The following is a 25,353-nucleotide window of genomic DNA, read 5'->3' on the forward strand; positions in this document are numbered from 1 at the left end:
GCGGCACGAACGGGTACTACTTTCCGGATGACCCTCGTAATTTGGTGGGGGTAGGAAAATCAGAAGATCGTTGAAGGATGGCAAGAGACCCAGCGTTGGTAATAGCCTACTCGAAACGACGGGCGCCAAGGGGTGCAAAGCCTAACGACCCATTCGACGGACGACGTTCTCCACATGGCATCCCAGTACGGATCGGGATACCTCTGAAAAAATATTGCCACTGCCGGGATTCGAACCCGAGCCATCATAGAGAAAATACAGTAAACAGCAATTGCGAGACCTTAAACTGTTTTCCCCACCAGTGAAAATCAATTTTTTTGTTGCAGTTTTACACTAATTAGTGTACAAATGTAAACTTTAAAAGAACTCGTATGAGATAATTATTAATATCCAGGGGCCTAAGAACAACTGGGATCTGTTAAAGTTATTTTTTCAAATTTGTAATCAGTTACAAGTGTCACTAGAATATTTTTTAAATGAACGGAATGCAGTTATTAGTAGGTTAAAGTCGCTATTGATAATCTTTGAAAACCTGGCCTTGGTACTGCGTTCAATGTGAAGAGTTTGCTGAGGTGTTATTATAAATAAAAATATTGTTGTGGCAAAGGTTGCATTTAAGCACCATGAATATTGATAACTGATACATTGAGATACATTCAACATATAAAAGTATTACTTCCTTCGATTAACAGGTAATGATACTTAGTTCTAGGGCACCATCTAAGGTGTGGTCAACAAAATGAAGAGTAGATAAAACACTTAGAACAAGGCAATCTTCCATGAGATTTACTCTCTGATGACCTTGATTTGCAACGGCTTCCTTTCTGTGAAACCGCGTTATGGCCGCGAGAATGCGCACGACGACCTCCAAGGAGTCATTCTTTCCTCATCTCGACTGACCTCCGCGGCGAAGTCCCTCCTGTCTGGCCGGGGCGTGGTTTGCGGGTGATGGCGTGGGTTCGTCTTGTGCGGTGCCGTCTCCGGGAAGGCGTAGTTGATCCTCGGCTTGATGTCCAGCGAAACGTAGCGGACGACGGCCTTCTGAGTCAGACTGCGGCAGTCCGCGGGCAGCTCCTTTCCGCCCTCGCCCTTGTCGGCCGCCACTCGCATCCAGTAATCCCCTACGGGCTGGTCCGCGGACAAGATGAAGTCCGCTCTCTCACCTGCGGTTGAAGGTCGAAGCGAAGGGCTTATTATTTTTCCTCGCAACGTTGAGGAGAACGTTAAGAAGGTGAGGAGTCTTAACCGTGTTTGCTTGTTTCATATTTTAGGATGACAAAATGATTATGATCCTCCCAAGAAGATCGCACCCTAAAGCAAGCACATGCAGTCTGAATTTATTTTATTTTATCTTGAAGAGGCAAAGGTTAAAAGACATCCCAACGTTTTATTCAACCGGAAAAACTTACCTACATTGGTTTGGAGATCCCTCTTTACCTTCTTTCATAAAGGCGAACAAAACAGATTAAAGAGTTATTTATACCAGCAAGTAAGAGCGAATGCTCTTCCATGCATTAATACAAGGCTTGATTCAGTTCAGAGTTCAGGGATAAAGGGTCGAATTAGTTCGGTGGCTAGTGTACTTGCTTCCCACCACGAGGATCCAGGTTTGAATTCCGGCGGTGACAGGATTCATTGACATTCCGAACCCAACTTGAGGTGCATTTTGGAGAAAACTTCGTCCGGAGCGTCCTTCGGATGAGACGTTAAATTGTGGACCCTTTGTACTCTTTCCTTAAGAATGGGAAAAAGCCGGGTTTTTTTTCTCCACCCTTCCTCCATTTCCTGAAAGTTTTACCCATACTAAACCACCTATATCTAATGGGGAAAATGACCTCCATCGTACGTCGCCTCCCCATAGAGGTATCTATAACTACAATACATGGGTAATTAGATACAGGTGAGTATAATGTAAGTATATTCTCGATTCATTCTCCTTTTTTATATTCTCTATTCCTTATAAACTGAAAAATATAAAGGCTGAATGGCTACTAGGCATTTTATTTTTATAGCATACTGATTTAGTTTTGTTTTCATAGAAATTATTTTCACGTGATTCTTACACTAATGATTTTACTGTCAAACGAATAGTATACTCTCTCCATATCTCATCTGCATTGTTTTATATAGTTTACGTATAACTTTACTTTGTTTATTGTTATGCAGCGTATTTACGGGAATCCTACCACATTAAGGAGGACTCTTAAATCTATGTAGAAATAAACAAGCACGTGGGTAATCGTAAATACGAGTATCGTAAGTACGCTTTTCACAAGAATATGAAATCTTTGGCAAGATGCGGTTTCATTTTCGCTTTCGTTTTGCAATTAGACGTAAACTTTTAGCAGAAGGTAATGCAAGCTTGTTTAACCCACAGCGTATTCATTTATTTATTATCTCATGGAAATAGATATCCAACGAGTTATTTGATTCTAACATGATTTTTCTCAAAAATAGACGTCTGAGTCATTATAGATAAAGTGAAAACTATCGTTGACGGAAACGCGGTTTTCGACCGGTGATGGTAGATAAAACTAACAAATTTTTTGCAATTTCTCGGGTCGTTTCTCGTTACACATCTGACCACGCAGAGCGACACATGATTTGAAATCGAAACTTAGTTAAAATGCGCGAGTTCCGAAGGGAATTCATGCTCAGATAAAGCGATTTTAATAAGGTTAATGTTGTTGCTTTGCAGAAGATCGCGATGACGGTATTGATTGTGATTCCGACAAACACGAAGACCAAGTGAACAGGAGTTTCAGAAATAACTTTGCAGCTTCCACATAAAAATGTGGAAGCTGCAAAGGCGTGGAGTGTAGAGCAGCTAGGCTGGGAATCACTCACGGAGTGAAGTTTAAATTACAGATTTAATCTCTTGCATTAACTGGAAGGATGTCTCTTTAGCAGTTATGTTGAAAATGTATTATTGCCCCATAATACTACGGTAGGAGAGATCATGTATATAAGATTAGAAGGATTAAGTGTAGAACAGATAGATTTAAGATGTCATTTTTACCGCGAACGATAACGGATCTGAATAACGTTGCCTGACCGCGCTAGGGGGAAAAATATTCGAGTAAAAATTAGTCTGGTGTATATTCACCCCCTGCTATACACCCTAGCGGTGGCTCGTAGGGTACTAAATAGAACTAAAACCGCAGGTTGTCGCAGGAGTTGAAAGGACATAAACCTTTATCATGCAATCCAAGCGAATATGATGTGTTGTGATTCAGGATTAAAGATTATAATTAGGTTTTTTGAGAATTACTGCTTTATTTTTCAAACTTGTTCCCGTTGTAATCGCAATTATCACGAAGGAAGAAAGAGAGTCTAAATGAGTGAGTGCTGCATTCCAGTATTGAGAGACTACTATATTAGGTTTTCAAGGGACTCTGTCACAATTAATTCCTTATCGTAACTATTTTAGTCGAATCTAGCACATTTTCTTAAAAATGTATTGTCATTGACGCTTTATTGGGTTCCAAATTTTGTCATATTGCAAAAGTTGCCAAAAAATGCAAAAGATTAGAAAATTAATTATTTCTCACTACACTCTCCGGTTGTTCAGATAATTATGTTTCCTCAAGGTGGGACTGCAATATCATTAAAATATGTGCAATCCCTGTTAGGACTGAGGTAGGAGTGGCAGTACTTGAGCAGAGCCGAGTTATTTAATCTGATCCGAACTCTTTTAATACGCATATTATTGTTTCCCACATATTCTTCTTCATAGTGCCAAAAATAGTCAATACCTTCTGATCCACAACCCTTACACCAATATGAAATTCCTTATAAATGGTTTAACAGTAAGCCACAATCAACCGATGTTTATATTCCCCTCTTTATAGTGCAATGCTGTGTAATTGAAGGATAATCCAATATTATTTTACAACGTGTGAAATTTCCACACTGCTGATGATATGCAGAAGTAATGTATAAGCTAGAATGAATGAAAGTTTTAGACAAGGACGAAACCTCTGCCCATCGCTCAGCTTTTGACTGGAAGAGGCGATGAAGTAAGTAGAAAGAGTGAGAACCAAAAGGATAGAGGCGACGTGGTACGAAATCAACAACCTCCGTGTCTACGATGGCATCTAACTTATAGAATAGAATCGAGTAGACACGAAGAAATCCTTGAACTCAAATTGAATCAAGTATGCACTTCAAGGATATTACATGCAAATCGAAAGGAAGACAGATCGACCTCCATATATCGCAAAATGACTTAGAGCTGAGAAAGCATTAAGGGCGAAGAGGACAATATCATGCTCAAGGAAGCAACGGTTTCAAACAAGCAATCAGGACGAGAAAATATATTTGCAGAATCACCTATCATTGGAAGATCAGAACAGAGAAGAACTTAATCCTGCTAAAAGCAATGCTGTTTTCCATGGCTCCAATGTAGAGATAAGATGAGAATAATGAATCCATACGGAGGTTAAGAAAAGGGAGAGGCCACTACGGAGAACTCAAGGAAGAAAAAGAACCAGATATACAAGCTGTATTAGATACGCATTGAAGCATTATGAACTTGTTAATGGCAGAATAACGAAACCATATTAATCAACCCAAGGCTGGCTTTACGGGTAACCGTAGACCTCACCTATACCGCCACTCCGGGCAGAAGCCCAGCACTTTACCGACTGTTCGACCAGTGTTTCTCCCTAACCATCCCGATTAGGCCACCAATAGAGAGGTGAGAACTCGCGAATCCGCGTGCATATTAGCATTGCGATATTTTGACATTCCCTGGTAGAACCGTCACCATTAGATCCTTACCGCTTTCCTCCCCCCAGTCCCAGCAGTATAACTTATGCGAAGGTCTCACGGTTGTGAATAATAATATACATCAAGATAGCACTAGCAAAAAAAAACACAGAAACACACAAAAAAGAAAAGAAACTCAAACTTTTCTCAATTTTTGGTGGTCAAACCACCTTTCTCAAGGGAGAGAAGGAAGGAACTGAGGAGAAGGTTTTAACAGAAATGGCCGAAGATACTGGATTGAAGGGGAAGGTAGGGAAAGGTTTGCGAGGGGGAGAGTTGGGAGGAGAATTTTCAGAAGTGTGGGAATAATATGGAGGGTTTTAGAAGCGGAGGGGGGATGAAAATCTGAAGATTGGGGTAATTAATGTCTAATATACAGCAAACAACATACAGAAAACCTGGTTCATCCCAGGAAATAAGGAACCAGACAAACGCCTGTTCTAATGTTTTGAGTGGAGGGTCAGAGAATGGGAGGGATGCTAAAATGGAGACACTATAGCATTTATCAAAGGCAGTTTAATGTTCGGAGGCGTGCTTTGGAATTGGGAGCACCCCAATCAGGGAAGAATGCATGCATCAAGCATAGTAGTTATTGGCTCTAATATTTAGGGGTGTGGTACAATGTCCAAAATAAAAGTTAGGGTATAGGCACTTCAGAAGGTAAACTACATTTCTGGAAGTAAATAAAGAGTAGGGAATTGGTGAGAGAGACTTAAAAACCGGGTGGGAGAGGGATGGGGTTCGTATTTTGAAAATAGGACATGTGTTGCATCTAGGTTTATTGCATGACATGGGAGTGGCTTTGGGACGGGGTGGGGATTTAAGGAGTGGATTGGTTGATTTGAGGACATCTGATAAGTTTGCGGGGTGTTTGAAAGTAACGGAGGGACATTTGGGAAAAAAGTTGGTGGTGGAGTTATGGTTTTTGAGGATAGGGTAGAGGTTTTTTTAGGATTGATCTCAGAGACTGTAGGCCAGGGATATATATATATTTATATATATATATATATATATATATATATATATATATATATATATATAACCATAAACAACCAGAAGGTCGTTTTAGTAGGACGATTAGTCTACGCGAGGAAGATCGACTGAGTAAATACTACTCCGTCCAGCGCGAATATTTCAGCGGCGTGAATTGATTCCACTCACCTGGTGACAAAATGAAAGACTTGACCTCGGAGGGCATGGTGGGATTCCCGTCCAGCGTTATGATGGAGAGGGTGTGTCCGTCGATGGAGAGTCTGACGGGGCACCCGGCGACGCCCCCAGCGTGGGCCACCCTGAACCTGTGGCGGAGTCCGGTGCGGACCTTGAAGGAGGCGACGGGGGTAGGGGGCGGCAGGGACCCCTCACCCCCAGCACTGCTACCCTCCACCTCATTTTCCAGGTCCAACTGCAACGGTATATAACCCAACAGTGCCTTAAAGCTACTTTTACGTCTCTCAAGTTTCCTGAAAAAATTACACTTTTAATCGAAATAGAATCCTCAGAGAAGGAGTCAGGGTTAGGCGCAGGCAGATAAGAAGATTAACCGTATATTTTGAAAACCATTTCTCCCAATAACAATAGATGGGGGATCAAAATGATCGCTAACAAAGACGATCAGAAAACAACCAAGTAGCCAGTTTTGTGAAAATTATTACGTCTAACTCTTATTCCATTGCATCTCATACTAACAGCTCATATAGAATGAATAAGGCTAGTTAACGTTACGGTGGAGCACCGTGCGATATTTTATGAGCTCTGTCATCTTAAACTGCTACCATTCCCTCATATTCGCCTCTTTTTTCGTCCTCACAGCTTCTTCCATTTCACAGGCACCACCTCCCGACTACATCCCTTCCACCTACTCACACTTGAAGTCCGTTCAATCCTCCCAAACTCCCTCAAGCATCATTCACACTTACAGTTTTCAGATATTTGCTCCATTCAACCTGATTCACGCACCACATTCATTTCAAGTAGATAAAATAAGGAAGCGCAAAATATTACGACTCAAAAAATTGGTAGACTGATTTCGATGCTTTCACCTTTATCATAATTTTCATGACCAGAAATGATAGCTTAAGAGAGCTTCGCTGTGAATGAAAAATGTTCCGTATTATGGATTTCGTTTTAAAGAGTATTAGAGTACATTAAGTCTTGGATAATTTGTTGGCATTGTCAATTGTGTACTGAAACTACACAAGTTAATTATGTAATTAAACCATTGCAATTAAGAGAGAATTTAATGTAAAAGTGATAAAAAGTTGTATATTTCTACTTACTATTCCAAAAACTTAAAGAAAAAATGTTGCTCCTCCTGTAATTTTTCTTATCCTTCGTAAATTATGGACTTGAATTTAATCAAAGTAGTCCACTGGCTAAAGTTGGATTTTGATGACTATTAAATAAGCAATGCTACTCTCATAAATTCTTCCTAGCACTACTCTCAATAAACATTCTAAAACCATTCTTCACCTCTGCACACTCCTCAACTCCGTTCATTATGTTCAAGATGCCTCTTCTATTTCCCCCCTCCCCACCTCACTTACCCAACATTCCCCCCCTCTGTATATTGCAGTCTTCGACGTTCCGATTCTCCAAATAGATGCCGTAATGCAGGGCCGGATGACGTAAAAGCCATCATTATTTGAGATAGAAGCCAAACACGAAAACTAAGCTCAAAGTAGATACGTATCGACCCTATGGAAAGCCAATAATCGTTACTTGACAAAAAATAGAACCTCGACTGTATAGCCAATCAAGCCGCTGGGACAAAAGAAAGAAATTAGTCTCAATTAATGAAAATATTAATCGATAAAAATAATGTTTGACGTAGGAGTGCACCATGAAACTGCAGAGTTTGCTTCTGGTTTGCAGAGGAATGATGAAAATCGCACACGCTATAGATAGTTCAGATTATGAGGGCAAAATATGTGAAATTATTCCCGAACTTATAAATACTGGTTGTTCCCTCCCACCATTCGCGATCACAGCAAACTTACGGATTAACACGCCAATATTTTTTTGTGGACATGTTGTTGCGCCTGTTCTTATATTTTATCACTTTTACAAATACTTTGTGTGATACATTTATGAATCGCAATTTTATAATTAAAGGCTCGTGTTCTCACACTCCACAATCCCGCGTAAGCACAAGGCGACTCCTAGCTTTCAATCCCGGGGAAATATCATTTCCCATCCTCTTTCTCTTGCTGGCTTTTTTACCCTTGGGCTTGACTTCGAGGAAGTTTTAGTAAAATAAAAATTCCTTAGTTAAAGGAATAATATGCGTGATTTGCAAAAATGCTTCCCCGAGTGTGAATGTTTTTTTACCATTAAAATGATATCTTCAGGAGCATAACTGTACTTATCGTAAACAGTATATAATATTTTATTATGCATTAATTTGTGACAGAAGTAGCCGCAATTACAGCTATACATAGAGAAGCGATTCTTGGGAGCAAACTACGCATGAGTGTCCCCTCCCCAGTGGTTGCTAATTTGACCTCTTTTGTACTCTAGCCTTGGAACCTTATTGGCATCTGTCAACCCCTGCGTCACTTTCTTTACGATACGTAATTACGTCGTACCAATAAATAAAAATTATCGTACTTAATAAAAAAGATATAGCATCTTTTATGTGGCCGCTAAGGTCGGTTGCTAGGTAGCGAGTCATTCTACAATCGGGAAAGAAATCTTCCGACAATTCAATCAAATTTCGTCACTCGAAGAGTGAGTATTGGCTTTGTAAGAATACAATGATCGTTAATTAACAAAAAAAATCGCTTCGAGTTTCAAAAAAATTGTTTCGCATAAAATATATCTGCCTATACAAGTTTTTGAAAGAGTGCCAAAAGCTAATTAAAATGGTCTAGTGTGGTAAAGCGAAAAAAAATATTTCCTTTGATATCTACGGGGCGTGCTGTGGTATTAAACATCTCCACGGGAAACAATCCCGATAGTTATGTAAGTTCTATTAATAGCTAGTAATTAGTTACAAACAATAGGGTCCACTCTGATGTGGTTATCGAATTAGATCTTTTTATATTCATGAGGAACCAACTTAATTTTTACCTATTCTCCTCCAGAGAAGTGAACTCAAACCAGAAACTTAAAGAGCCTCAGTGCCAAATATCCCGCGGTGAAAAGCTCACTGCAGCACAAAAAATGACTAAATTTTTAAAAAATACCGGAGAAGCTTGAGGTAAATCACTTTGTAACCTACTTACAACCAAATTTGATGATCTGATAGATTTTCATGACATAGAGTAGTAATGTAAAATTAAAAATATGATCAATTGTTATACAGACATAAAGTAACGAAATACGGACCGTGATACAGTGATTGATTCAAGTACTTTGTTGCGGATGTCTTCGCCATGATCTGCTTTTCATTGAAATTGACTTAGGATATTGGTTTAAACAACATCAAGTAAAATGAAGGTTTATGCTTGCTAATGCTAATTTACGCTGGCTGTATTTTTCCCTAGAGTACCGAAGTATTTCAGGGAATTGTACGCAATTACTGAAATGAAAAGTAACCGGCAGAAATATGGAGAAACAAAGAGGTCAACTTTTATAAAACATGGTGATTACTAAATAAATCTAACCCCTACCTTGAGCCTGAATATTTAAAAGGAACACACTTTAGTTCATTTTCTAAGAAATTATTTCACAAATTATAGTCTGTAATATAGTGGGTATTCCAAGGCTTCCCTTATTTCTGAATTCAAATGCCTGAATCCTTTGGATTCCCGTTTAATTTCAGATACATGATGAAACACTCATGCAAGACTTCATGGGGACCCCTTTAACGGGATCACCCTCCCATTTAAGTTGAAGCCTTAATTCGACTTTCGACTACGAGTGCCAAGTACTTCCCATGGATGCAAAGAGGTGGTCCGCCAAAAAGCGAGAAATTTCTACGAGGGACCGAGGTGACCCGAGCTGAGTTTGTGCTTATTTTAAATTCAGATTCAGAGGAGAAACTTTCCAAGAGTTTTCGCGAATCGATTCAAAACAGCTTGGAATATGGGACAAACCCCGCATGCCAACGAGGATGAAAAAAAAATAGATTTTGGTCCACGTGTTTGGAATTTGATTGATAGCTTGCGCAAAATATGCTTAATTGATTGGTAAATCTTGATGCAAATAGTCAGCTGCAGATTTACACGCAGATAAGAGTCAAGTGTCTATTTTTTGCACTTAGAAGTTTCCATTTAGTTTTTGCTCAAGGATACACGTAAAATTTATTCGAAAATTGCAGCAAAATGTGTTGAGGGTTCGTAAGGATTAAAGAACGATCGCCTTTACTTTAGGAGACAAATATGGGAACTAGTCTCTAGTAGTAGGCATCTAGGAAGACCAGAAAATTCTGTCGTCGAAAACTTTTTAAAAGTTTAAATAAAAAAATAGATTGTTATTTTGTTGCCATTTCTTTCTAAGAAAAGTAAATTCAAATTAGCAGCTTCAAACTACGCCAACAAAAGATCCTACTGCGGGAAAAACTCTCTGCAGTGCGTGGGATAAGTTAAAAGTTTAAAAAAATATACATACCCGTTAACTTTGAGGAAAAAAGAAAACTAGACAGTGGGCCAACTCTAAAGATCAGAGTTTGTACGGCTCGAAGTTGGGTGGTGGAAAGCATAAAAGCAATTTCGAAAGTTATCTAGGTGACCTTGAAAATAAAAATAACTGACCCCATCTCCCGCAGCATCCAGCCAGCAGGTTCCCACGGCAACCCGCAATTGCGCGTCATCCCGCGACCTTGACCTCAGCGGTGGAATCGCTATGAAGATTTCACTTCCGGATTTTACTTTGACAACTTCGGCCCGACATGCTCGTGTTTCCCCCGTGCACTGAGTGGATATTCCGCGCTAACAATTATCAAGGGTGAATGCAATTCTGCAGGGGGCCCAACTGGAAATTCCGTTCTTCTGCCAATCCTCTGCAGATAAACAATGGATATTACTCGGAGCCCTAAACGTAATTTCGGAATTCACGCCATCAAATTCTCATTTAAGTTCCAAAAGTGTCATTCGAACGAGACAAAATAAATTTAAATATTTTTTTTTCAATTTTTCAACTTCAAAGTTCCTTAAAGTTTTCAAAGATAGGACTCCGAGTAAAAACCCAAATTATTTAATAACCGTCCCTAAATCCCTGTCTCTACACTTCCTTCTGTCCATCCCCCGTCTGCCTGAAATGCAATTGTTTCCTCATCCACCCTCGCTTCGTTGGCACGCTATTCTCTGTCATTTCCTTCAGCGTAGTCTCGCTTCGAATTACCTCTGCTAATAGCCTATTGCACCAAAGTGTAGGGATGATTAGAATTTAGAGTTCATAATTAAATTCCAAATTGATGTTTGAATCCTCTTTTAGAAATTCAAATTTCTGAGGCAAAAAACTCGACGTAAGGATTTATTTTCTTGCATTTATCTCATGCGTGTAAGCAGTGAAGACCTATTTCTGAAACCTACAAATTTCAGCTATTAATCGAGAGAATCTATTTTAAAAATATCATTTTAATATAACACGCTTTGACTTTGGTCTCTTGTTCCAAAATTGCATCTTCCATGTTCTACGGTATTAAAAAAATAAGTTTGCCTCTGGTCTGCAGTACTCCTAACCACATATTTTTGGCTGTGCATCAAATATTATATTTTCTGACGTAAATCTTTAAATATGACGAGATAGTCACTGAAAGCCATGAGGAACTATAGCAAAAAAAAGGCAATTTGCACCAACCTATGGTAAGTTTATTTCTTTCGCTTTTCCCAACAGTTTTTAACCTAGTTGTTGTAATTTATAAAACGGAGCATTTTCGGTCGTTGATAACTATTTCCGACGTTATCGCTGTCATTCAATAAAAATCACAAAATAAATTTGCAATATATTACTTAAAAATTAGATGCTCAGATAAATGAATGAAGTAATATACACAGCATGCAGCTTATTTAATTAAATTTTTGTAGATTTCCAGGGCCAAAGCTCCGTGGGAGGAGGAGAGAAAAACGATATTAGCCATTAAATCATATTATATTAACTTTATGGTCAAACAAAATTTAATTTAATTTTTACTGTGGTCAAGATAACTATAGAAAAACGAGCCGAATCCAGTAGATTATTATGTAAAATGGAACAATTAAATTAGCACAATTATGAAAAGACAACTAATTATATAAAACGCTTATTATTAAACTACATACTCGCGCCTGTTTTCAACGGAAGCATATTATTTCATCCTTAATGTTGTGGGTGCGAAGACATTCAGGGGCATATTCATACTATTATAAGTTGTATTTACCTCTGTGACCATATCGTACATAAATCTGCACGAAATTTGCATATTTCTGTCAGCAGAAGGTGAATACCTTTCACGGTAGAATAGAGCACCGGAAGGATCAAGTCGGCACTGAACACGGACGGGGTAAGCAGGAAGGAAAACATTTACTTTGCGCGCCACCACGAGGGGCGTGGGACGGGAAGTGTTAGAATACCAGCTTCAACCAGATCTTTGTTGGTTTAGTTGATGTTTTCGCAACAGTAAAATCAGATTAAGTTAGGGTTTTAGATCACGGTATTGGTATTCTTAACCTTGCTTTTTTGCGGTCACAAAGAAATAAGGTTAAGCTCATGCATGTCTGCGTCTTTGTGCATGGAGAAAAAGTGTTACATCAGCACTCGAGTCTTTTATTCTTTTTGTTCTGGTGATCAAATTTGCGAAATAGTGTGCGACTGTAATAAATACCTAAGAGTCACATATAAGTCTAAATGTTTGTTACCTTGCTTGCTCTCCACTCATTTAGAGGGATTTCCCATTTGGGTCCATGAAAGAACCGTATGAGAGCTATTTTATTGTCAAAATAGTTTTTCACAAACATAGCGTATCTTTATATCAACTCAATCGAATCACTTAATTACCATTTACTGCGAATTCCAAAACGTCTACTCACCAAGACGTAACAAAACCTCTCTCCTTTACTTTCACCTGACATTCTCTCAAAACACGTCTAATGAACCTGTTTCTTTGACGTGGAACCGCATACTCGTATCCTTCTGATGCCTACTCGGCGTGACGAGCTGTGAGTATGAGTGAAACGCAAGCGCTTGACGTGTTCCTAATTATTTAATACGATCCCGTCATTGTCACACTTAGTGCTGCATTATCCATTTATAAGAGAGAGAATAATAAGGTGGAGGGAGGGATCGAACAAATTGTAGAATTTATATCACCGCAAAACTTTTTCACGCTTCCTTAGAAGGTCTTAATTATAGCGAATAAGGTGAGAAATGAAACTCAAAGACTTTCCGCCTTCCGGTTGAATTCTCAGAAACGTCCAATTATCCTGAAAATTAAAACCGAAAATCCACAATGGGCCTAAACATTATTTTCTACTTATAATCAATCGCAGCGCTCAACGTTTCAGTTTCACTTTCGTCGCCAACTAAGATAAACATTGTCTTACAGCACCATGGAAAGTTTTCTACATTACTGGAAAATATGATTATGCCGCAGAAAGATAATTATTACTACAAATTACGACAGGAATCCGCGGTACTTCTAACTGATAAGGGTAACAAAATTGAAACTGTACTACATGATCATAGAATGGTAATTAATATGGAATGTAAAAAAAATTACAATTATTAATAAAACATGTACATCAAGAAGGTCCGGAAAAGCAAAACTTCAGCCAAACTTGATCAAATTTAAACAGTTGTAAAAACACGAATGAGGCTTTTTTTACATATGACTGCAAAGTTTCTTCGAAAATAACTTACGATTGATCATCGAGAATGAGTGCCTCGTGAAAGGAAGGAAAGACTTCCGGATATGTGCCGCCAAATTCATTTTCAACTATATTGTTAATTTGAAGAACTCATTTCACCACATTACGGACGAATTAAATTTAATCAATTTATGTCTTTATATTACAGTAACCAACCGGGTTAGAGGTTGGATTTTGATGGACCTTGGCGCAATAAACTACCGTATTTATAAGCTCCAGCTAAAATGACACAAAATATCATTAAACCCTAAATCAGACAGTGCAATAACTCTTTTGCCCACTTTCTGCATCCCATGATTCCATCCAAAATGACCATTATTGTTTATTATTTTATTATTTATTATCCCTCTGCCCTATCATGAAGTAATTTAAATATATTAATTGTTATTTAATCCTAATTGAGGGTATCAGGGTTTGCTGTCACAACCACTACGCAAATTCATGGAGCAACGTACATTTTATGATTTTAAAATAATTTTTGGATGCAAAGAAAGTGAATGAAATCCTTTTATAACCAATAAGAGACTTAATTGCAAATATCAACCAGGTAGCGTAGGAGAGGGTAGGCAAAATTTCCAGAATATTTATTCCAATCCAAAAGCATGCAAATGTCTTGGATCTAATTGAACATTATGTTCAATAGGTCTTTGGAGCGAAATAGCATTTTCAAAAGAATTACATTTTATACATTATAACCCAGCGATATGAACAGAGCGAATCCTTAGCAAACCTGTTTTAGGAATCCGTGTACTCGCCCAATCAATTTTGGATGTTGATATCAATGAATAAATTTAATTTTTAATTAAATGTGAAAGGGCATTAATGTTACCAAAATTCCACGAGAAATAGCGTCGAATGTCGGAGGTGCAGAATAAAAGAAGAGTTCTATCGTCGGGCAACATCGGCAAGTGTTAGACTAGCTGCTAAAATTCGCACTGGAGGACAAGGGAATCTGCACGCGAGGAGATTGGGGAGGAGGCAAGTTTTAGGCCATTGCTGCTCCGATCGAGGCTGCCATCGCTCATAAGCAACCCAAGCACCCAAAGCCCATACCATGACAGAATTGCCAGAATTTCAATTCATTGTTACTTTTGTGCAGTTTGAAATATGAAACTATGAAAATTATTTTACGGGAACTTTCGGATTTGAACAAATATTCTGGAAACTTTCTGCCCCAATCTCTATTTTATCTTACACCACGCAATTTAATAGTGATTTGCGTGGTGCGCGCGTTACCCATACAGGTTGAGATTTAGACTGATGATCGGGAGTACTCAAATGCCGACGGATGCCTCTCAAACTTCAAGACTAACGTTAATTGTCTAGCAACCAGAAATTATCCTCATTTTGTTAACCCCAGGGAAGTAGTTTATCGGCTCCCACATACGTAGGGATCAAACATGCGGTAAATATTGGTGCGAGGTGAGCTTTTCCCTTAATTAGCAAACTAAGCATGGTGTTGTAGACTGACTGTGAGTGTTTTTATTGCTAATTAATCATCCCACCAATTTCCCGACTTGATACTAGTGACATGGTCTTATGCTGGCAAACCGACATCAGTGTACTCCCAGCAGATTATACCCCACTTAATTATTCACACACATTTGGGATGTATTTGTCGAAAGATGATTTCGTACGCGAATCAAGTGGGCAAACAAATTACAATTAGGCACCGAATTTCAGTTTATGAGATCCGAAAGTGTTTTGGAGATGAATTTATTTAATCTTTTAACAGTGCTGAAGACAATGCTTCACCAAAACTCCTTCAAAAAATATACCAATTTTCGGTAAAATTGTAGTTTTCTTATCAAAAGAACTCGTCCACAGAAAACGTTAAGACCCTGGTGGCGTACCACGACACGATTTAGAGTACTCGGTAAAAACCTGCCTCGAGGAGTGGGTCAGAGAAATTGACCTGTCGTCAAGGAATGCGAGGAAGAAGACAAATACTCCACCTCTAAATCATCTCCTCGCACCTCGCCGACCAACAATACACTTTCATCTCCCAAATGTCAACACGCGTCGTGAACCAAGCAGTTTTGAGACGATAAAGGAACGATTTGTTCGACATAACCTTCAGGCGGGGATAAGACTACTCCATCACTTTCTCCGCGCCTTAATAGGAAAATCGTGAAAGGGTATCTACTGGGGTACCCGAGATTAGCCCCCTTTCTAATATATTTTCACCGTGAGTACGTTGTTCCACATTAGCCATTGATCGATTCGTCATCCACGATTTCCTTCATGTGGGATGCGCTTAGACGAGTGAGAGAGGTGGCATCTTCGGGTCCTAGACAATAGGTGAAAAGTAAGCCGAGCTATGCCATGGCACGCATTTTCAAGGAGTAATATCTGCGATGCAACGTTAGGCCGATAATTATTCTTACGATATAATGAACACCGCGTTCCTTATCTCAATCAGTGCACGAATTGATCGATTGATGTAAATACGAAACAATTATCGGAAGAAGAAAAAATTGTTCTATCCATAGTTTCTATTGTGATTTCTGCTTCTAGATGATGACATTTGATGTTATTATCTCGAGTAATCTCTCTATTAAAGGTTGGACCAATTTGAGGGTCCCCAACCAGTTTGTGTACAACGCATTTCGTTGAATTCTTTTCCCCCATTTTATTTCAACGTACGTTCTACTTGTCTTAACGCCATTACAACCAATTATCGTCACTCCTCGATCCAGCTTACCTAACATCCTTATTCCACTACACTCTATAATATAACACACTATTTTAATACCACAATACGCGCTTTTCTGCCTTTCTCGGATTTTGCCTAACAACATCCTTTCTTCCGCCACGTTCATATTCCACGGGACGGGTATTTAACAACAGTCCTGGAATATTACCGCGATGGCGTCGATTGCCTACGTCGACGTGAATACGTAATGCATTCGCGACTACTCGTGTCAATTACGTGAGGTCTCTTCCAAAAGTAGTAGGAATGAGTCGATTAAAAAAAATATTGCCACAATTGATACATTCACTCAAAAGATTTCGAAGTGCGCCCAAACACCGCTGCCAGCGGGTTTTCCACGCCTCGTACGCCTTCTGTGAGCCGGCGCCCAGAATGCTGCTAAGTTCACTCGTCACGGCCTGTCGTAACGTTTCCACCGAGTCGTGTTGACGTCCTTTCGGCACAGATTTGAGGTGGGGTAAGAGGGAGAAGTCTGGTGGGGTAATGCCAGGGATGTAGGGTTGCTGAGGCGAGTTTCCTTTGGTTCGTCCGGGAGCACTCGCGGCACCAACCTGACACACACCTTTCTCATGGCCATGTATTCGGTTACAAGTCGATGCACATAACTTTTAGGGATACCAAGTTCATCTCATGCGAACATCCTTAACGTTCGGGGTCTTCAACACTTTCTCTACCCCTCCGAAACAACTTGTGCCACTCAAAAACATCCGATCTACCCATGGAGTTATCATCAAAAGCTTTCTTGAGAATGTCATGAGTCTCTTTCCCTGGTTCACCCAGTTTCACGGCAAATTTGATGGCGTAGCGCTATTCTAGTAACCAGTTCATGACAAAGTGTAACGAGGTCACGTTATAGAGGTTTCGCAAACGAACGATCCGCACTCTGCAAAGGATAAGCTTCCAGCCTTTCCTGAGACTCCCCTCCCTCGAACACAGCCAGAAAAACCGCCGCCCATCCGTCCGTCTATCCGGGAAAAAATAAGTCATAGTACTTTTGGGACAAACGTGGTATATCTCATTGCGTTTTCTGACCCTGAATTTGCACTGTTGACTCGTATCCACGGCAAGATTCTCTGTGGGGTTTCATTCATAGTTGAATCAACTAATTTGAAATAAATAGAAACACAGCAAACTTGTTCTTTCGAATTAGTCGAAGAAAGTTTCAAATCACCATAATTTTCTCGTTTTCAATATTTGCGACGTTCATTCGATCTCTCAGTTTATTGACGCACAAAAGAATGTAATTTCTCTAAATTTACATCATTTACGGCAGCATACAATTCTGGCACTGTTTCATGGAGGCACATCCAATAGGGGTCGAGACCATGCCGACTCGAGTCTCATCGAGTAATCCTCCCCTTAATTAACTGAGCTCGAAGAGTTAGCCGTCCTATCGAGAGTCTGCAATTTATCATGTCACAGAAACAGTTAACATGTGTCCATGAATATAAAACAGGAACCTTACGCACTAGGAAATCATTATTCATTGAAAGTTGTGAATGAAAAAACGAGACGAATGAAATGGAGGAATTGAAATAATTCGGATATCAGGCAGCTTGATGGCTAAAGATAAGAACAGTGGGTCGTGTTGGTGTAGTGGCGAGTGGACTAGCTTCACACCCGGAGGACTCGGGTTTGAATCCCGGCTTTCGAAGATATTTTTTAGTTATCCTGCTAGGGGTGTTATGTGGAAAGCACTTCAACTGGAATAAGTATGTTTGTCTGGTGGATGGAACGCTAAATAGTGGATCACTTGGCGTCTTTCGATAAGAACGTGCTTACGACGGCGCCGGGTTTCTCTTACCCCCTGCCCCTACTCCTTGAAAAATTCTACGTCTACCAATTTTCCTACCCATATCTAATGCTGCAAATGCTTTCAACTATCGGTCGACTTCCCTGATTACTACTTCCACTAAGTACTACTGGAAGAGTAGAGTGCCCTTTAGGAATGAGCTGGCAACTGTTGAGAATAGAGATGATAATACTTGGTTAAATTTTAACAAAGTATTTAAATATCCCGATTTGCGTAAGAATTAAATTGAAATGAGCAAGTGGTTAGTGACCGCCATTAATTGGTAAGTTTCAGTATCCACCGAAGTCTCACGCGCTGGCCTGTATTAGCCTCGGCTTGGGACGGGAGCATTAAATTCAGTTTTTAGACTAGTGGATTCGTTAACCCTTTAAATCAGTCGGCACCATATCCAATCATAAAATTATAAATTATTGATGAATTAAGTGTTGGAATGTAGGAGGGGGGGATGAATGAGGGGATTTGATTTGGACTGTGCAATTTAACGATCGATATTCATGCCGAATCACGTGATAACGATGACTCGCCGAGCTTCGATTCAATGCACTTAATGCTGAACTATCCCAGCTTTATGAGTCAAATGCGAAGTAAATGAAGGATTGTGATATACCATATCCAATATCGACCATCCATAGTCTATGAATCGGGTTTTTTGGTAAAATATGGAATCTCGTATGGAGAAAGAAATCGTGCGTAGTTTATCACGTAAACGCGGTCGATAAGGCGACAAGAGTGGCTGGAAACAAACGGCGTACTAATACGTGACACGTCTTCAAATCGCACATCCATATCGAAAAGTATGTGATTTCGATGCAGAGTGGTTTGATAACGTTATACACCCATTTCAATTAAAATTTCGATGTCAATAATAATTGGGCATGCGACAAAAATCACAGAAAGGTTATAAAACAAGGCCAGTCCTTCAATATTTAGAAGCAGAAAGTTTTAAACCATCAAAAGACAAAATATTATTTGTTGATATTATAAGATTATGTCTCGCACCCCCTGATTAATATCAGGGACGGAGAACCAATCGACTCCTGTCTTCTTGTTTTGGCAGCGTAACTTAACTGCGAATTCATACATTTTCGTGCAATGGACGTCCATTTAGAAATATTCCAGTGGTGCCTCAGACGTGAAAAACAAAGCGTCTAGCCGCGCACTAAATTCAGCAATCGTTCAAATAGCACCCTGGTAGGAAAATAATAAATCGCCAATGATCGCAATCTTTTGCAGTGTTTTTTTTTATATCTTGACCATTTAGTAGCACGAGGAGCTACTGATCACCTCTGGAATCATAGATCTTAACTTTTCACGACTCGAGAGCTCCAAATTATACGTAACACTCATAATGGGTCGAGGGAGAACATTTTTATCCCGAGAACTGGAAATTGAGTTTCACTCAGTGGAAGCACATTTGAGATTTTTGGCTGGCTCTCTGGATTCAATCGAGCGTGTTTAACAGTCTCCAGGGAGAAACAATGGGAGGCTCTTTATGGGCCCATGGGAAAGTCTTGACTCCACCGAAACCTCCACTCTAGCCCCCATCCCTACGACAAACTAAATGGAATGACCCTACATCACTCCGTATCCCATATCACGAAAAAGTTATTGTTTTCCCGATGAGTGAAAGTTTTCGCGTCGCTAGGACGTTCTGTAATGGATCCCCTATCCCGGCATTCACCTTAGGCGTTTATTTTTTTGCAGAAAAACGAGGACAGATATTTCCTTCGTCAAAGCGAGCGTAGTTTACTGCTGCGGGTTTTGTCGGGTTAGGGAGAGAGAGTTGATATTGGTTGAACTACAATAATTGCATTGTTATGACAAGGTTAATTTTTCCTGACATACCATCCGCAAGACGCATTCATTCAACATCGGTGAATTAGGTTCATGTATGCGCATGCAGAATAGCAATTACTTACCTCTTCAAGCCATAAATGTCAAAACGGGATACGGAATTTCAAAAAAAGACGTATTCTTTCCCAATGACCTGTTCCTCCTATTGACTACTGACAAGATATCTGTCGAATATGTACACCCAAATGAATGAGGACATGCTTTGTCGCTAGCTCCATGAATTATTTGCAGGTTTAAACTTTGGTTTGTGCTTTAATTAGCTTAATATGCAACCCTACCTCATACACCACCAATTGAGGCACATTTTAACTTCGCCTGTGATAATCTTTCCTTAGTTCAGGCGAAATATAATCATTATAATATCGCATTTGTGGGTTATTCGGAATTTTGTGTGCTAGAAGTGTTTCCTCTTTCAGGGAAAATTTTCAAAATAAAAATACATAAAAAAGGTATGATACTTAATGAAAGATTGAAAATCATATATAATCCTGCCTGAAAATCTTCCTAGCTGGCCAAGAGATTTGGGCCCAATGAATATTCTATTCTTTCGTGTTAATCCGAAGCAAAGATATCTGTCGATTACCTGCAGCCGGATGATTTGAGCATACTTTGTCGCCAGTTACCTGTATGATTGGAAGATTAAAACCTTATTTCAAGAATCTTAATTAGTTTAAACTTGAGCGAATATATTTTTACCTCGTACAATACTGAATGGTGCACATTTAAACTTCGCTGGCATTAATCCCTTAAGGTGGAATAGCTCGTCGTGAAGGGCATGAACGCCTATTTTGAAGGCCTCGGAGAAACCCACTTCAGCGAAGGAATAAGACATTTCGAGAAAGGGGAAGGGGTGTCAAACCTTGGAGGGTTATTACGAAAATATTATGATTGAAAAATATCTTGTATCTAATATAAAACCAAGTTACTCATCAAATCACCCATATTACGTTTAATTTCAAAGATTACAATCCAGTTAGTGCTAAACCTAAGGGTGACTCTTAATGCCTGAAGGTGAAGAGGCATGCAGGGGCAATGTCTTTATAATCTTCCCATTCCTTTAAAATCACACCGCCATCGTAAAAATTGACCAAGTATCCAACTTAGGAAAGAATTAGAGCGCTTTTGTACAGAATAATGGGAATTTGCCACGCGGTAAAGACTCGAGTATACACTGCCCCTTCCGTCATAATTTATCGCAGAATCCGGTTCGAATAGGTTTTTATCTTCGCTGCTGCATCGCTCCTTTCGCTATGCGAACGCCTCAATGAAAACGGGTCAAGTACGGTAAATCGTCTGTCGGAAGTTCAACCGCGCGATTCCATGAGGGAGCTATAGGCTGCTGAGAGCCTAATTCCAAGTGTGGGAAAGCCGCAGTCCTTATGCGGGCGATCGAATCGTAATCTCAATGTGGAGGGAACTCTTCCTCACTCGCTTATTTCCTAGTCCTCGTGTTTCGACAAAAATATGGAGTACAATAGAACACAAGTAGACATCATAATTAATGAAGCTACGTATACAATATCTTTTACTATTGAATTAGACTATCATGAGGTACTGGATGAAATTTTAATCGAATGAACAGCACAATCTGTCGGATAGGAATTCGATTATTCTTAGGTTATTAATAATCTTTATCGAGAAAGAGGGCCGTTTTTACTGTTTCATTCCTCATGCTCTATTTTTTAGAACCCTACAAGCCACCGCTAGGGTGTGTGGCAGGGAATGAATACACACCAGACTAATTTTGACCCGAATAGAAATTCCATATCACCACAGGAGGAGATCATTTCGTAAGGTAAAAATGCGACAATAGTCGCTCATGGAAAACAGTGGACTCGATGCCTGCCGATCGAATAGTTTGAATTATGGATGCCTAGGTATCCATCTAGGGCTATTCCTCTTTTTTATCAAATGCGAATATTTCGATTAATTCAAGCTAACACTACCCCTTGGGAGGAGAGCTGAAAAGGGATTGTGATCGATACAAATCTTGTCTTAAAATGGATCATTTCATCTCCCACAACAGAAATAATTCCTATTCAAATGAATGCGGTTGGCATGGAATAATTGAGGAGTTTTCGTGGTAAATGTAGTAGAGATAGGATGAGGAATGAGTTGGCTATGAAAGTATATGGTTAGAATTCACCGGTGTTTAACGTGTGTCCGAGAACTGAGGTACGTGGTTGTGGTCATTTTGAGAGGAATGATCGAATGTCGAATCACCGAATAGGTACTATATGATGGTAAAGCGACTTGATCGAGAGGAAGGGTTAGAATGAGGTAGTCACGGGTCAATGTTGTCGAGTGCTCTTCGATATATTTTTAAAAAATGGGCGCCTCATAACTAAATGCATTCGATAGTTTCAGGCTCTACTTTGTGAACATTCATGATCACTGAATTAGTAAAACTTTGTACTTTTTTCACAAAAGCTTGGTTTTTGTGTAAAAATGCAAAGTCTACTTATTCATTGCCTCAGAAATAATCCAAAATACGTTTTAGGGAACGTGTCATCAGTTAATAAGAACTTCAGAGTAGTTAAAAATTATATACATATATATTAGAGTTCTTGAAAATTATATAAAACTAATATATATATATATATATACATAGAAAATATATACATATATATATAGAAAATATATATATATATATATATATATATATTTATATACATATATATATGTGTGTATATATATACATATATATATATATATATATATATATATATATAATATTATATTTATATATCCATTCGCCATCAAATCTGCTTAAGAATTGGGGCTGTATGAATGTATATCAATCACCATTAATAAGGGAACTAAGGTAACATTAACTCGCGCAGCCTCGATCCAAACTCACTAGGTAAGACAGCACTCCCGCAGGTCGACTTAGCTCTGATATAATTCAATAAATTGACCAAGGGAGTCGATCTATCGGGCTGCCTCTTTATTATACTTTTAAAAATCGGAAACAAATTGAATTAATACAAATTTACAAACCTGTTATCGTCGTTAAAATTAGCTAATGTGGCCTGCTAAGCGAATGAGGTCGGAATAAGTTTTGGTTCAATATGAAAACTAACTTTTAACACCGTTGCCCATGACATATATTCATAAATGACCCAGATCCAATCGTAAAAATGAGCGTAAATGAATTAGTTTACTGCGAAAGACTTTAAGATAAATTATTAATTAATACTCGACGATGTAAATCACATCTAGTCACATGCCTCCGGCACAAAGACTAATTAAGGTCTCTTTTTTTTACTCACAGACTGAGAAACATTAAAGCTTCAGCAACGGAGGAATACTTTTGAAAAAATGAACGAATGTAGATGAGAGAAAATAAGCATGAAATGGCAGAATTATCAGGTGGAAATGTGCAAAAGAGAGAGTTCCGCGATATTTAACTTAAATGAGAGCTATTTTTTTTACTCAACTCACCCCGAAAGTGAGCGGCGCAGGGTTATGTTGACTTTTTCGATTCGAAACACACGATGCGTATTTCAAATTAGGTTAATTTCTAATTGCACGCTTCCAAACTCAAGCCCGGAACCGCGCCATTTTTTTTTCACTCTGAATTTTTCAACTCCGGGATTCGTGAGAAAACGGGCAGCTTGACTGCGCTCAATTTGCTCCCTTCTCGAGAACAAGTCTCACGTTTCCTTTGAATTCATCCTCCTAGTCCGTCGGACAATGCTTTCGGGATGCGCCGATTCCTTCACACCGCGATCCTCCTCCACCGTGGGCGTTGGGCCACTCATCGACCGTGAATTGAATGAGATGTCGGCCTTCTGTACCAGTAGGAGCTAAAAAACGGGACGGAGCCGCCACGTACCGTTCTGTCTTCGCCCCTGCCGTTGATGAGCAAGGTGTCAACCAGGTCAGGACTCCCGGCGTCCCCGGTACTCGCGTGGGCGTCGGCCAGCCTCTGCAGCGCGAAACCTCGGGACCATTCTGCCAGCACGATCACGTGATCCGGATCGTCCACGTCGTAGAGGGCCCGGTGGGGATCCTTCGAGAAAGGCTGACGGACGACGAGGGCGCCAAACAAGCCGTCTGCCGATTCCGCGCCTGACAGGGGAGAGACAGGAGGTTAAGCTACGTTTCACATGCATCAGGATATTGCGCTGCGTATTCGTTGCCATACTCGTTCTTGTACTACGTTTTCGTGCCTAGGACGGAAAGAAACAACTTTAAGACGGCTGTGTCCTTCGTTAGGATTTCAACAGCTGAACATATGGAGAGTACAAGAGTAATGGAATATCCCACGCAGCTAAAGTTGTCCTCAGGATCATAAACAAAAGGATAGTGAGTAGGGCAAATGTTTACTTAGGGGATGACCAGTTTGGGTTTAGGAAGGGGAGAGGTACGCGTGATGCCATTGCAGTATTGAGATTATTAATCGAGAGGAATATAGAATACAACAAGGAGGTATTTGCCTGTTTCGTAGATTTCGAAAAAGCGTTTGATTGAGTGAATTGGGAAAAGCTAATGAGTATATTAAAGAAAATAGGAATAGATTGGAGGGAAAGGAGGCTAATCCGCAACCTGTACATATCTTAGACTGCTGAGGTGCGAGTGGGGAACGGGGAGTCCGAATGGGCAGTGTTAGGAAGAGGTGTAAGGCAGGGTTGCCCATTATCATCGGTGATGTTTAACGTATATGTGGATGGAATGATTAAAGAGGTCTGGGATACTGGAGATAGGAATGGAAGTCGACGGGGAATTCGTTAATTTAGGTTTGCTGATGACTAAGTTTTAGTTTGCCAGTCAGCCAAAGGGTTGCAAGCATTTCTGAGTGAATTGGAAACTCAGTGCGATACATACAGGATGATAATCAGTATTAATAAAATAAATGTTATGCGATTTTCCAGAAAGAAAAAGGCCAAGCTAAACATTAAAATAGGAGGGCAAAAACTAGAGCAGGTAGAACATTTTACGTATCTCGGAAGGGTTTTGGACCAACACGGTCAAAGTAGTAGAGACGTAAGTAGAAGAATTGCGTTAGGCAAAGAGGATTTCACAAGGAGGAGGGAGTTGATGACAGAGACGTTGAGTAAGGATAACGACAAAACACAACCCGACATCCGACATAACAACACAACTTCTTCAATTTAGCATACTTCCTTCCTCCCTTCATAAATTCGAACATGCAAATAATATTTCTTCCCCCACCTCGCTTGCCTAGCCCACTATCATTGTCTTTAACATCGCATCGCTAATCAAAATCCTTAGCATCCATCTTTCCTGCCTACTTTGGATCTATCCCAAATATCTCCTCTCCTCCCTCACAATACCTAGAACTTCTTGTTTGTTTACCTTTCAGTCCATTTCACCATTTACATCCTTCTCCAAACGCACATTTTAAAAGCCTCCAATCTACGCTATAATATTGCTTCCACAACCACAAT

The 25,353-nt window shown here is 39.6% G+C and overlaps 1 protein-coding gene across 1 annotated transcript in view; it reads right to left on the bottom strand.

Annotated features, from left to right (window-relative positions):
- Positions 1-25,353, bottom strand: part of LOC139685473 (uncharacterized) — a 138,587-nt gene that overhangs the window by 18,853 nt on the left and 94,381 nt on the right. The window contains exons 5-7 of the mRNA XM_071582491.1: positions 23,778-24,013; positions 5,932-6,175; positions 901-1,163 (exon numbers count right to left, since the gene is read on the bottom strand). Coding sequence (XP_071438592.1) covers positions 901-1,163; positions 5,932-6,175; positions 23,778-24,013 — 743 coding nt within the window. The remainder of the gene's footprint in view (positions 1-900; positions 1,164-5,931; positions 6,176-23,777; positions 24,014-25,353) is intronic.

This window comes from Hetaerina americana, unplaced genomic scaffold (assembly GCF_022747635.1).
Source record: "Hetaerina americana unplaced genomic scaffold, ioHetAmer1.1.p SCAF_115, whole genome shotgun sequence".
Taxonomy (NCBI): Eukaryota; Metazoa; Arthropoda; class Insecta; order Odonata; family Calopterygidae; genus Hetaerina; species Hetaerina americana.